Here is a 12,641-nt window from a genome sequence, read left to right on the forward strand (position 1 = left end):
TCTTACCTTGGTGCCTCTCCCGGTGCCAGGTTGCTGGGGGGAGGGGTCGGGAGGGACGGAGGCACATTCACGTCCTGCAGCGTCTTGCTCCCGTCCATGCCCAGCACGGAACTGTTCTCCGCCCGCGTGATGGTACGCTGGTGTGAGACCATCTCCTTCATCAGCTCGTCTGCCGTTGTCATGGAGACCTCGGAGTGAGGGAGGAGCTGGTACCTCCTGGGCTCGGGTTCTGTTTCCAATTTACCTGAGATGGGATAAATTATTTGTTTATTTATTTGCATAATATGATTAAAAAAACAGGTGCAGGAGGAGCGAAAAATATATGTAGCTTATAATAGGCCCTCCTCCTTAAATTGATTCTAGTAATAATTACCAATAGTGGATAATTTAAACTTCCTCCTGACCAATACAATTGCCTAGTGGGTAGAGTGCTTGTTTTGCATTGGGAGGTCACTTCTGTCGTAACAATACACAATGGAAACTTACATTGGTGCAAACCGTGAAAATAAAACCAACAAGAACATTCTAAGATTTACAGTATGTTCTTGATAGAAGGTTTACAGCTACATGTAAATACAGACATGCCCCACCTTGATCATGTGATCTCTGATCACCAATCAGCTTCGCCCTTCGGGTGCCCAGGATCTCATCAGGATGCAGATGTCCATTAACCATTGGGGGTCGCGCCATTCCCGGAGGAGGGGGTGTGGGGGGTAGGGAGGCAGGAGGGGTTGGGGGGTTACTGAGCGTTTCACTCTTCAGGAAGTTGGAGTAGTAGTCTTGGACTCCGTCGAGGAAAGCGTGTCCGAACGTTCCCTTCAGCTGGTTGTCTCCGTTGAGCGGTCCGCTCCCGTAGGGAGGGAAGAGTGCAAAGTTCACGCTGATTTCCGGCTCGCATAGAGACAACTGGAAAAAAACAACCAGTCAATTCTTGTTCTGTCTGAAAAAAGCACAAATTACAAAGGAGTAGACTGAGATAACATAATGTCTTAAACACACTGAAAATGTGACTTTCCTTAGCACTCTGAGGCACTACTACAAGTAACTGAAAAACCCAAGCTTCCAACTATCAAAGTACAGGGAATGAAATGGGCTGACTGAAAGTGATATGTGGTGATTGCTTTACATACCTGTTTCACAGTGCTCATAATCATCTCTGTAGAAGGGAATCTGTTTTGTTTCATCTTTGTTATCTCATCTGTGAAAAAGACAAAAAGATCAACCAAATGCAATTTCATGATTTCTTAACACTCAAATCAACTGTAAAAAGTACAGTGGACTCATTCCTCAAGCTAACTAACATCTATCGCACCACAGTCATCCCTCAGTAAGACATTAAGAGTCACATCGTTCCCGTTTGGAACTTTGTTCTAAACCTGTTGTCAGACCAGTTTTGCTGTCAGCTTTCTCAACGGCAAATGCTAAATGAAACAGGTTCGAGAAGTTCTCATTTTCATACGGCAACCTTTCACTCAAATCAACTGTACAATACCTTGTACAGCATCACTTCAATGTCGAAACAAAGCAATTGATTGAATCTATTCCAGATTTCCACAAACCTTCCTCGTCCTTTTTACGCTTCTTGGAGGCCCGTTTGGTTTGTGTCTCCTTCCGCTTCTTCAACTGTTGCTGGTATTCTTGTCTCCTTTTCTCAAACTCCTAAAAACACACAGAGAATTAAACAAGTGAGATAGAAGCATAGCTTTTCATATTTTGATACGGCTCATATACATGTAGGACAAGGAATGAAAGGAGATTTCTACAGCTGCAAAGAAGTAAAATTCTTCTATCAAACACTGGTTTAACACATCCCAATAGAGCATTTTCATCATAGGGACACCAACATGGAGGTGAACGCAGCTTTCGGACATCTAGAGATTCTCGGACTCTTTCACCTGTATCAAGTGCACATATATAACTCCAAGAAGAGAATACCAGTAGAGTACACAATACAGATTTAAAAAATGTAAAAAACGCTGTGTACGCTTGAGCTACAGTCCACTAAAATGCAAATCAAAGACACCAACTTGGCCGTCAGCACATGCCGCTTCATTGACATGCAAAGTGAGTGAAAAAGCTCTTTGGAAGTCTAAATTTCCTTGTCAATTACCTCCTGTTCTCTAACGATGACATCTGGAGCACTGTGTGCTGGAGGGAGGGATGACAAGCTCTTGGGATCCCATTCCTTTTTCTTGTTCAGTGTCGGCCATTTGTTTTGCCCCTTCTGTGCAAAAACATCAAACAATAAAATCTCATGCAAGTTTGCCAGACTACAAATTAAAGTACTACGTTCTTCAGAATCTATGAATACAAATCTAATAACACCTTGAAAAAGCTACGTAGAATCTCTCATACAGTCATACCTAAGCTGAAAAATCCCTGAAGTTGCGCAGTTAAACATGCAAATGCTACTAACAAGGACAGTGAATCCAAAGTAAAGCAGCTGCTGCATATGCTAAATACATTTGCCCCAAGATGCCTATCAACAACGCTGAAGCATTTTATCAACTTTGAAGACTTAATAAAAAAATGAGATACTGAAACCTTTACCCATTTTATAACAGAACATTTATGTGAATTTTAAATGCCCAGCACCTTGGCATATTTCTTAAATTTCTTATGTGCCTTTACCTGTTCTACAACTATTATGATGCTAAGCTTATATTTTAGCATACGCGGTACAAAGGGAAGTACAAAAGGAAAGAAATTCCAAACAAGACAACAGTTCCTGCCTAACTCTAGCAGTGCCTGTTGAAAGTGTTTCTTCTGTTGTACAAGGAGGGACAAGACTAACTTTTGTAAACAGAAACTTCACATGATAGAATAAGGGGTGATTTTCAACCCCCACGAAAGGAGTTCCATCACCACTTAGTAAGTTCAAGTAGCAGATTTGTTGTCCTTTTCTATTTGTATGCATTCTTACACCATCTACCTGTATGTACCAGAAAGCAACATACCATCAGTCTGAACGGATACTTCAATAGACCAACCACTGCACGCGAATTCTACACGGAAAGTGTTCACTTTTGTTACAATGATTGTGGCAGCTAAAAATTCGCAGTTATTGACAAAATTACCATTGCACCAGTTATCAAGTTGCGATTTACTGACATTAAGTCGCAAGAAAAGCAGAAAAGACTGGCCTGCGCACCTAAAACCAGCAGAATTCTAGGACTTATAAGAAGACCATATAAGTCACAGAATTTTCAGAAAGCCGAGGGGGCAAGTTTAAAAGCTGTACATAGAAATTTAGTTTCCTCTTTTAAGCAATTAAGCATCCTCTCATGCAAGGGCTAATGCTTGTAACACATCAAGCAATGACCCTGGCGTACCGGCCTGTGTTGCATCCTTCTCACTGCGTTAATGCTTGATAGCGCTAAAGCAGCGAGAACAACAGATTGCACTCTGGTATGTCAAGATCATTGCTTGACATATACCGTGTATCCCTTTTCTTTTACAGTGGTTTTATTTCACGGGTAAAGGATGTTTTCAATGTGTTTGAAGTTTGCAGTTGAAACAATTTCGTTGTACAGTCGAATTACAAAACAGAGGTTCGTGGTGTGATAATTACCTGGTAAGAGGCCGCCTTAAAAAAACTGTGAAAATTTTATGATTTACAGCATACAAGCACTGGGTCTAGCAAGAGAGGATGACTTGAAGTGAACTGCAGCCTATAGATCATGTGCTGTTACACCATATATGTAATGGAAGACAACATACCACGAGGCTGAATGGATAACTCTCCAACAGACCGCGTTCACCACGTGATTTCTACACAGAAAGTGGGCCCTCTTAATATCTGTGCTAACTAACTCTATAGCTGACACCTAAGTATGGCTACACCAAGCTTACCTATGTCTAAAAAGAATTGCACACCAATGCCAACGACCACTGTAAAGATTCTACCTAATGTTATGTGAGTTATGACTACATTTCCAACTGTGACATTACAAGTCATATACAAAACAACAAATCAAATTCATTGCTGCTATATTATGTTATAATAAAATTGCTACAAGATGGAGTAAAAACATGGAAGCCAAAATACATGATCCTCTTGTGGTATAGTAATTGGTAATCTTAAAACTATAAATTATCATTCTATAATAGGTTTGTCACAGTTGTAAATGTATTGTTACTCCACTACACAAGTTTTTAACATGTACAATCATGAAATATCAATATTAGCAGTGGTGATGATAATTTCTTTTAAATAGTGATTTGATTTCAAAATAATCTGTACAAGTTTATCCGTATTACATACACAGGTAGGGTCCACTACAACACATAGCCTTACCTTGTGCCAAGTAATATCCTCTTTGGCTTGGTAGAAACACTGATGGATAGAATACTACTTTTTGAACGAGCAACATTGCAACTGCCAATGGAACACTGGGATGGTGCAGACAAGTAGAGGGCTCAATCTTGTTTATGCTATTAGTTTTCTTCCTACCCTTACATAATATAATAATCAAGGACTGAAAATACTGGGTGATTTGTCTAGATGTGTTTGCAACATTACCATGTTGATATTTGTTTACATCTTAGGAAACTTAACCTCTGACCTTACCCACAATCATCTGCTGCAGTTACTATGAAATGGCTTTTTGAGCCATGTTTTTGTTTGCTGATTGGTATATCTAGAATGTCCCTAATTTGAATAATAGTAACAATGCAGTGGTCCGTAGCATACCAAAGGTGAGACCAAACTAGACTTCTGCAATTAAATCCATGGCATCGCTATTGACAGTTGCATTGCTGCTGGGTTTTTTTTTCGAATTTAAACGTTTTAAGCGATGACTTACCGGGACGGTTTCCGGCATCTGTTCCAGCATCTCCAGCTGTTTCTGTTGTTCCGGGGTCAGCTTCAGCTTGTTGATGACTTCCTCGTCATCCGAGTCTTCCTGCTCTTCTTTCTTGACCTTCTCAGGGGTGGACATGTCGACTGTGGTATCCTGTGCTTCTTGTAGTGCTTTACAAGGGGGCAGGCCAGCCTGTAGGCCAGGTGGAAACCAAGAAAATATGATGTTTGGTCAATGAAGATTAGCCATTCAGGTAAGCCATTAACTTAAAGGTAGACATGACAACAACAATCAAACATTTCAGATACAATGTAGCATCCGCTACCTTTCTTCAGTGATGAAAGGCAGAGGATGCTATCTGAGCTGTCTGACCGTTTACCTTTACTAGACTAAGAGTAAGAAAAGACAGCAAGCAAGTTCTGAATAGAACCCATGAAAGAAATAGCATATAACTCTTTTACGCTTTGCTAGAATAAGAGAAGTTAGACTGATGAAAAACAGTGAAAATGCAATGGGGCTTTTACTCTTTAAGACTAGAAAACCAAACGGTACCTAAGCAAGTTAGTTCTGAGAAGAGCCCATGATAAAAATATCATCTAGCTCTTTAATTTGCACTTTGCTAGAATGAGAAAATATCAACTGATAAACAGCAGTGTGAATGTAATTAGGCTTTTAATCATAAACCATACTGTACCTTAGCAAGCAAGTTCTGAGTGGGAGTTCCCTGCAGCAGAGCTTTCAGGAGTTGGTTGGCAGCTGGTTTCTCTGGACTGTCTTTCCTTCCATCACCATTCCCTTCTCCCTTCCCTTCCTCTGTGTCCTCCTCCTTCCACTTCTCTCCCTCTCCGCTCCCAGCGTCAGCTTTCTGAGGATCCAATTTTCCCATCTCTGCCTTGAGTTTGTCCGCGTCCAGAGAGTCAGGTCTGAGAATGTTGTCTGCTGTGGTTGCGGACATTCGGAGAGCATCCTTCTGTTCCGTTGTCAGATGTTGTAAGAGGAGGGAGTGCTTGTTCATGTCCAGCTGTCCCTGTGAGCCGTCCGCCATATGTCTGAGGGGCACCGTGAAGCTCTGATCCAGCAAGGGAGGCTGGGAAGGGTCTCTCCTGGCAGAGGGCATCATTGGATTACCCTGTACCATGCCAGGATGAGGCATTGTGTGAGCCTGGGGGTTCATCGGGTTCTGAGGTATATCTGGAGGCATACCTTGTGGTATTGAGGGAGGGGGTGGAGGTTCTTCGTTGTCAGCTGACTTCTTTTTCTTTCGGTTTCTTTTCCGTTTGGGCTTAGGTTTTTCCGTTTCCGGCGGCGTACCGGACATGGGGTAGTTTGGAGGCACGGGGAAGCCCTGGTGGGGGTCGATGGGACCCATCGGGCCCGGGAAGGGCATTCTGGGATGCATGAGAGGGCCGCGTGGGAAGGAGCCTGGGCCGCCCGGTGGAAAGTTTGGCCCACCAGGGGGAAACCTTGGGCCCTGGCCCATCGGGGGTTGGCCCTGGCCTGGTCCCTGTGTATGGAGAAAACAAGTATAAAAGGTAAGACTACAGATCAAGATCATACTGCCAGGCTCACTTAAAGACAACAATCCAGGTTTTCCACAGTTTAGCAGGCATGACCTGGGACACCTGTACAAGTGTTACACTAACTAACAGAAATGCAATAAGGCCACGTGAATGAAACGTCTTGGTTCTCATGCATTTCTATGCAAAATCTTGGCAACAGCACAACATGAAAACAGAAGGCTGGGAGGAAAACTGGCATCTGACTCTGTTCACTCCCTGAAACTCTGTGTACCAAGGTACAGACTTTCCAACAATCTGCAAGCTTAACTTACAAAACAAATGGCACACAGATACAGATACACTTTAGTGTCATCCTGGTTATTTCCAAGCTCTACTGGGGTGAAGGTAGAACCTGGAACTAAACAGGATGACACTCAGGCTAGATTTGGCCTTCAATCCTTTGTAAAGCTGATTTCCATGCTCATCTCTTCTCTGTAATATGCCTTACCATGAAGGGTGGCCCCTGCTGCTGTGCAGGTGGCTGTTGTTGCTGCTGTTGTGGGTTGGGGTTCTGTTGCAGCTGACCAGCGATGTCTGGGATCTCCGGAGTGTTGAAGAACGGCAGCTCCATCATGCCCTGCCTCCTCTCATTGGCCATGTTGTTCTGTACAACCTCTTGGCTGTGCCAGTCATGGTCCTGGAACGTCCAATCAAAAGGAATGTTACATCACAGGAAAATGACACTATCATTGCATCACTATGTACTGTAAAAATCTAGTAAAAATTTATCACTCTTAAGCAAAATAATGACACTGCAAATACGCATGTTTAACATACATGTATTACCAAAGTACCACAGAATTGTGTCAACTGCGTACTTGAACATGCTAAAGTAGCCGTTTGGCACCCGATTCTCTATTGGTTACAGAGTTAAGCAGCTGGGAGAAGGTTAAAACACTGTGAAAACCTCCTTCCCCACAGCAAAATGTAAAAGTTTCCATGAAAACAAATGAACACAGTCCAATCCATCCATCCATCCATCCATCCATCCATCCATCCATCCATCCATCCATCCATCCATTCATCTATAAGATAAGAAAAGTGGACCCCATGCCTACCTGTCTCTCCATCTGCTGCAGGCGTCTCTGCTGCTCGATCTCCTGCTGCAGCTGCATGCGCTGTCTCTCCTGCTGCTCCCTCAGCCGCTCCATCCGCTCTCGCTTCTCACGCTCCTGGAACGCCTCGCTGAACGGGTTGTTGTCGTCCAGCACGACCCGCGGCGGCATCCTCTGACCCTGTATCACATCAAGAAACATTCACATTTTAACCTTTAGCACACTGAAGTAGCCATTTGGCACCCTATTATCTACTGGTTACAGAGTTAGGCAGCAGGGAGAAGGTTAAGATAGCACATGTATTAATAATTATGATAATATTCTATGTACAAAATCATGCCTGAAGGCTAATTGTATGTACCGTATCAAGGTAAAAGTAAAATAATGGAGTACAAACTACTAATGTCTAATCAACTGTAAGGCACTATGTTTACTAGCTAGTTTCAAGGCAGACACTGCAAGTGTCTGGCGAGTGGAAATCTTTTCTCTTTGTGTAAATTTACGCACCATGAACTGTGAATCTTTAAACTCAATTGTCATCCAAACTAAGGTTTAATAATTGAGAACCTCAAAGCATCAGAATTCACTTGCAGAGCTCAAGATTAGGGCCTTGGACGTGCAGCAACCTGAAATGTTCATGGGTAACCTAACGTTTGGCTGAGGCTGCCCACTGGGCAACCTGCCTGTAAACTATTTTGAACCCTGAAAGTATGTACATGTATGATCACTAAATGAAGATTCGAAATAAACGAACAAACCTGCTGCTGAGCCTGTTGTTGCTGCTGGGCAGCCTGTGGTGGTGGGGGGCCCGCCTCGCTGAACTGCTGTGCAGGGAGGGGGACGGGCGGACCTGCACCGAGGGAGGGGGAGGCCTGACCCATGGGTGGAGTCGGGTGGCGCATGGGGGACTGGTCCATCCGAGGGGACAACAGGGGGGAGTGCTGCCCCGGAGGAATCATGGGAGACATGCGCTGGGGCATCATGGGGTTGGGGCTGTTGTTGGGGCCCATCATGCCCTGGGGTGGGAAACCGGATTGTTGCAGAGACTGCTGTTGTTCCTGGGCTCGTTCATGCTGCTTCATACGGTATTCCTGCAGACACACAGAAAATAAAAGGTTGTTGAACAAATTTTCTTTGTGTCACTTGTGTTCAAGTACCAAATCATCAACCATCACCTTCCTAAACTGTAGACACCTTCTTTTAAGCTGCAAAGCCTCTTCTTCTCAATAAATACTATAAATACCAAATCACCACCTAACAATGCACTGGAAGACTCCATTTTTTATTGTTTTATTTTCATGTCTATTCCGTGTCTGCACACAGCACTTCAAAACTGCCAGACATCAATACAATAGACTACTCATATCATGGACCTTAGAAAATATTCAGATTTGAAAACTGTCATAATCATGATATAACATGGCATGGATGCAAACATTCCAGACTTGTATTTAGAAACTGAAAGTTTTTCAAATAATATCAGACTGCATTTATGTAGCAAAACTTTTCCATAACCTTTGTTGTAAAAAAACCTTTGTTGTAGAAGCATTTACAGGTAGGAGGATCCCTAAAATGTTGAAAGAAAGTCCCTTTTCTAACCTGTATGAGGATGGAGTGTTTTTTCTGCTGCTCTCGGACCTGCTGAAGTTGTTTCTGCAGAACGCTCTGCTGTTCTGTCATGGCCTTCAGCTGGTTCTCGTCCGTTTCCGACAGCTCCTGGCCGTTCTTCTTCTGCTGGCGCTGACGGGCAGCGAGCGACTTCTTCTGTTTCTTCTGTTTACCCACCTTCAGAGGGTCATAGATGTAAAATCTTTAACAAGCTGGATAACTTAAGGTATTTTGGTTTAAAAACCTACATTCTTAAAGTTTGTTACCTTGATTGAGAGAATACTGGTGTACTGGCATCACTTGCCTGGACATGTTGTAAGGAATTATATTCGTCATTTCGGATGGTGACATAAAGCCTGTGGCCCTTGAGTATGAGGGAGTTTTAGGTGTTATCCTCAAGCATCAAACCTCTGCATGTAAAAGAATCCAGCACACTTATCGAGAATAGTTGGGGTGACCTGGTGTGCTTGGCTAAATATGCAAGCCGTAGTGAAGCCACACTGCAATACTGCTAGCTACTTGAAAAAGCATCCTGTTTCACCTCAGTTGAGGAAGACTGCTTTACCTTAAGGCTTGCTAAAAATCATGTGTACCTGAGCTTCCAGCATTTTCTGCTGCATCTGGAGCAACTGTTGGTGCTGGAACAGCCACTCCTCATACTGTCTCTGCTGCTGGGGGTCAATCTCACCGTTAGGTCCGTTAGGGAAGGGGACAGGGGGCTGGGGGCCGACGTTGAACCCCTCAACGTTGTTTCCAAACTGTCCGTTACCCCCCTGCTGTTGGAGAAATAGTTACTCGTCAAGTGAAGAATTCTATCCGTGGATAGTTAAATCAAGTTGGCAAATCACTGGATAACAAATTTCGTTGCACAAGATCAGTATATAAACATTTACCGACATTTCGGTGACCGTCTGTCAACTTCCTCAGGGGAATACTAAAAGGTTATACTTCGCACTGCGAAACCAGTCAATATTGTCCTGAGGAAAGTGACAGGTGGTCATAGAAACATCGGCTAGAGAACAATTCCGTAAATATCCAAGTTAATAGTGACACACATAGGATTTTCAATGGGAGAAATGCAAAATATGGTCTGGGACTTTAACAATACAATGAATTTTGAAATTTTCATGATTCTTATGACAAATCATAAATGAGAGGGGAGTTGAACTTAATATATAACATGTGACATACTGTACATTGGGCATAAGAAATCGTCTGAGTAATGTGGGTCTAAATGGTTAACTTAAAGATTGATCTTGACTTGAGCACAGAGACTATATGACTGCGTTTTATTAAAATGGAAGCTTTGGTCCTATATTTTCTATAAGAGAATACTCAAAGTCTTTATCAATACGGAGCAAAAAGTGTTCTTGCTAGTGATTTTCTGTTCGACCTAACAATTGGGACAAAAATTCACTTCATGCCTTAATGAAGAAATGTGACAGTCTCTGATTAAAAGTTTGGCTGATGCTTCACATGATAAATTATTGTTGCATTCCAAAATGAAGTCAAAGAGGAGCTCTTAGAATAGTAATCTATTATCGATGAAAGCTCCCCCTAGCCATTACCTGGAACTGTGCAGGGAAGTTAGGGCGGAATCCCGGCTGCCCATTGCCAGGGTTGTTGGGCATGTTGGGGAGGAAGGGTGGACGGATGCCCGGCTGTAGCGGCGGCTGCCCCCCTCCCCCCTGTTGCTGCTGCTGCAGATGGTGCATCGTGTTCATGGCCTGCAGCATCTGCGCATGAGGACCACTCCCTTGTATCTGTTGGACCACCTTTGCAAAAACCACAAACAAAAGGACCTACGTTACATCACTGTCTTCTCTCTACCTCCCCCCACCTATGTGTTAGTCCTCATTACCAGCCCTAGCAACTGTTTCCTTGGTAACCTGTTAGTCGACCTTTGGCCTGGTAGGTATCACCTTTGACCCCTGCGGTGTAGTGTTGTAACAGGAGTTTTAAACTGGTTGTGAAATATAACTACTTGGCAGAAGGTATAAGAGCTCTATTGAAAGGACAAGTTATGAATAAGTGAAACAAGGTAAGCAATAAGATATAGGAAAAAGAGAACGTCTCCGCCCATTAAATGTTGTAGGTAACGAGGGCATGCAATAATTGGAAATTATAGAAACAAAAGGTTGAAAGCGAAATGATACCTGGCTTATTTTCATCAGGACCCGTGCCTTGGCCTTGGCGATGGGGTCAGACATTTGGGACATTTTGTCCGTATCAAAGTTTCTGAAGAGCGAGGCAGGCCCGCTCTGCCCAAACTGTAGCATCATCTCTTTCTGTAGGCAGAGGGCAAGAGTACAGTTAAGGGCTGCCAGTCAAATTGTCTTTCTTTCTTTCTTTTACGGCTCTAGGTGGCAAATGTACAGATGCTGGCACATTGGTGCACCAAATCCGTGTGTCTTTTTGCAAACTTTTGACAGATTAGCCGAAGAGGCTTTCTGGATGTCACTACACCGTCAAGTTAGAAAAATCGTGTAAAGTGCCTTTCCCAAGGGCACAACGTCGGGTATGGTGAGTATTGAACCTGGAAGCTATCGGTTCTGAGCCCAGTGCTCTTAACAGTTACGCCACACTGACGCCACAATTGGCCTTTTTGTTTGCCGTAGCAGCACCTTTTGGTTGTTACACGTTCTGCTTTGAAGGATAAAAAGGATAAAGCCAACCAGGGCAAGAAATTCAATTTTTGGAAAATAGGTGCACCTTATGCTAAAAATATAGGTGCACAGAAAAAATTTGGGTGCACATCATACAATAAACGTAGAATGTCACAGCCTACACAAATATCTTGGTGCAACAGTGCACAGCTCCAATAATGGGTGCACAAAAGAGCACATGCACCCAGTATTCTGAGCCCTGAAGCCAACATTCACATGTACCTTGGACAAGCCTTCTTGAGACAAAGACAGACATCTGGTGTCCTGAGTACATGTCGACAAAAAAGAATATAAACCGTGTGCAGAATAAAAACAACAAAGGATCATAACAACACTGACTAACACAGGAGAAATCTCATCCCTTTTCGGTGAGAGATTTTGACACCCTGACACAATCATTGAGTCTAGTACATGGGCAGTGTAGCATGGGTCTGCGGTGATTGTTAGTAGCCATTTAGAATGGGGATGGGGATTATGACATTTATTCTTAATTTTGATTAGATTATGGCACTTGTGATTGTGCAGCTTTGGCTCTGTGCTCCTGAAGGATGGAGAAGGAATAGTGTGAAAGAAACAAGTTCTGGGTTCACACAAGGAGAGAAGAATCAGGATGGAATGAAAAAGGAGGATCAAGGCTTTGTGATATCGTGACAAAAAACAGAAGCATTCAACATGTTCATCAAAATCCCTGCTTGTAAAGCTTAACAAATAACAAGTCTGTTCTTCCTGCAACTGAAAAAAATTACATTTGAAGTAAACTTGAAAGTGGGTGAAACAAAAATACAAACTTTAAGGTTAGGTAGCAAGCTGTTACGGTTTACAATCATTATGTTATGTTTTTAGTCAACAAGCATGTCATGCCAGAAAAAAAGGTAGATGAATAGAAAACAACAAAGGTGAAAAAACATATCAAGCATAACAATTATAACCTTTCCTGATATAATTTAAACT

At 42.9% G+C, this 12,641-nt stretch overlaps 1 protein-coding gene across 16 annotated transcripts in view; it reads right to left on the minus strand.

Annotated features, from left to right (window-relative positions):
* Positions 1-12,641, minus strand: part of LOC136445956 (histone-lysine N-methyltransferase 2C-like) — a 62,751-nt gene that overhangs the window by 13,201 nt on the left and 36,909 nt on the right. For 10 of the 16 annotated variants that reach the window (XM_066444204.1, XM_066444199.1, XM_066444210.1 and 7 more), the window contains 16 exons: positions 11,181-11,312; positions 10,593-10,799; positions 9,618-9,800; positions 9,016-9,201; positions 8,175-8,507; positions 7,420-7,596; positions 6,810-6,998; positions 5,497-6,306; positions 4,806-4,994; positions 3,721-3,771; positions 2,958-3,005; positions 2,111-2,224; positions 1,560-1,659; positions 1,131-1,198; positions 591-906; positions 7-244 (listed from right to left, as the gene is read on the minus strand). In XM_066444204.1, the coding sequence (XP_066300301.1) occupies positions 7-244; positions 591-906; positions 1,131-1,198; positions 1,560-1,659; positions 2,111-2,224; positions 2,958-3,005; positions 3,721-3,771; positions 4,806-4,994; positions 5,497-6,306; positions 6,810-6,998; positions 7,420-7,596; positions 8,175-8,507; positions 9,016-9,201; positions 9,618-9,800; positions 10,593-10,799; positions 11,181-11,312 (3,341 nt within the window). The remainder of the gene's footprint in view (positions 1-6; positions 245-590; positions 907-1,130; positions 1,199-1,559; positions 1,660-2,110; positions 2,225-2,957; positions 3,006-3,720; positions 3,772-4,805; positions 4,995-5,496; positions 6,307-6,809; positions 6,999-7,419; positions 7,597-8,174; positions 8,508-9,015; positions 9,202-9,617; positions 9,801-10,592; positions 10,800-11,180; positions 11,313-12,641) is intronic. The other 6 variants (XM_066444197.1, XM_066444209.1, XM_066444203.1 and 3 more) reach the window with 6 other exon arrangements.

Source organism: Branchiostoma lanceolatum, chromosome 12 (assembly GCF_035083965.1).
Source record: "Branchiostoma lanceolatum isolate klBraLanc5 chromosome 12, klBraLanc5.hap2, whole genome shotgun sequence".
Classification (NCBI taxonomy): domain Eukaryota; kingdom Metazoa; phylum Chordata; class Leptocardii; order Amphioxiformes; family Branchiostomatidae; genus Branchiostoma; species Branchiostoma lanceolatum.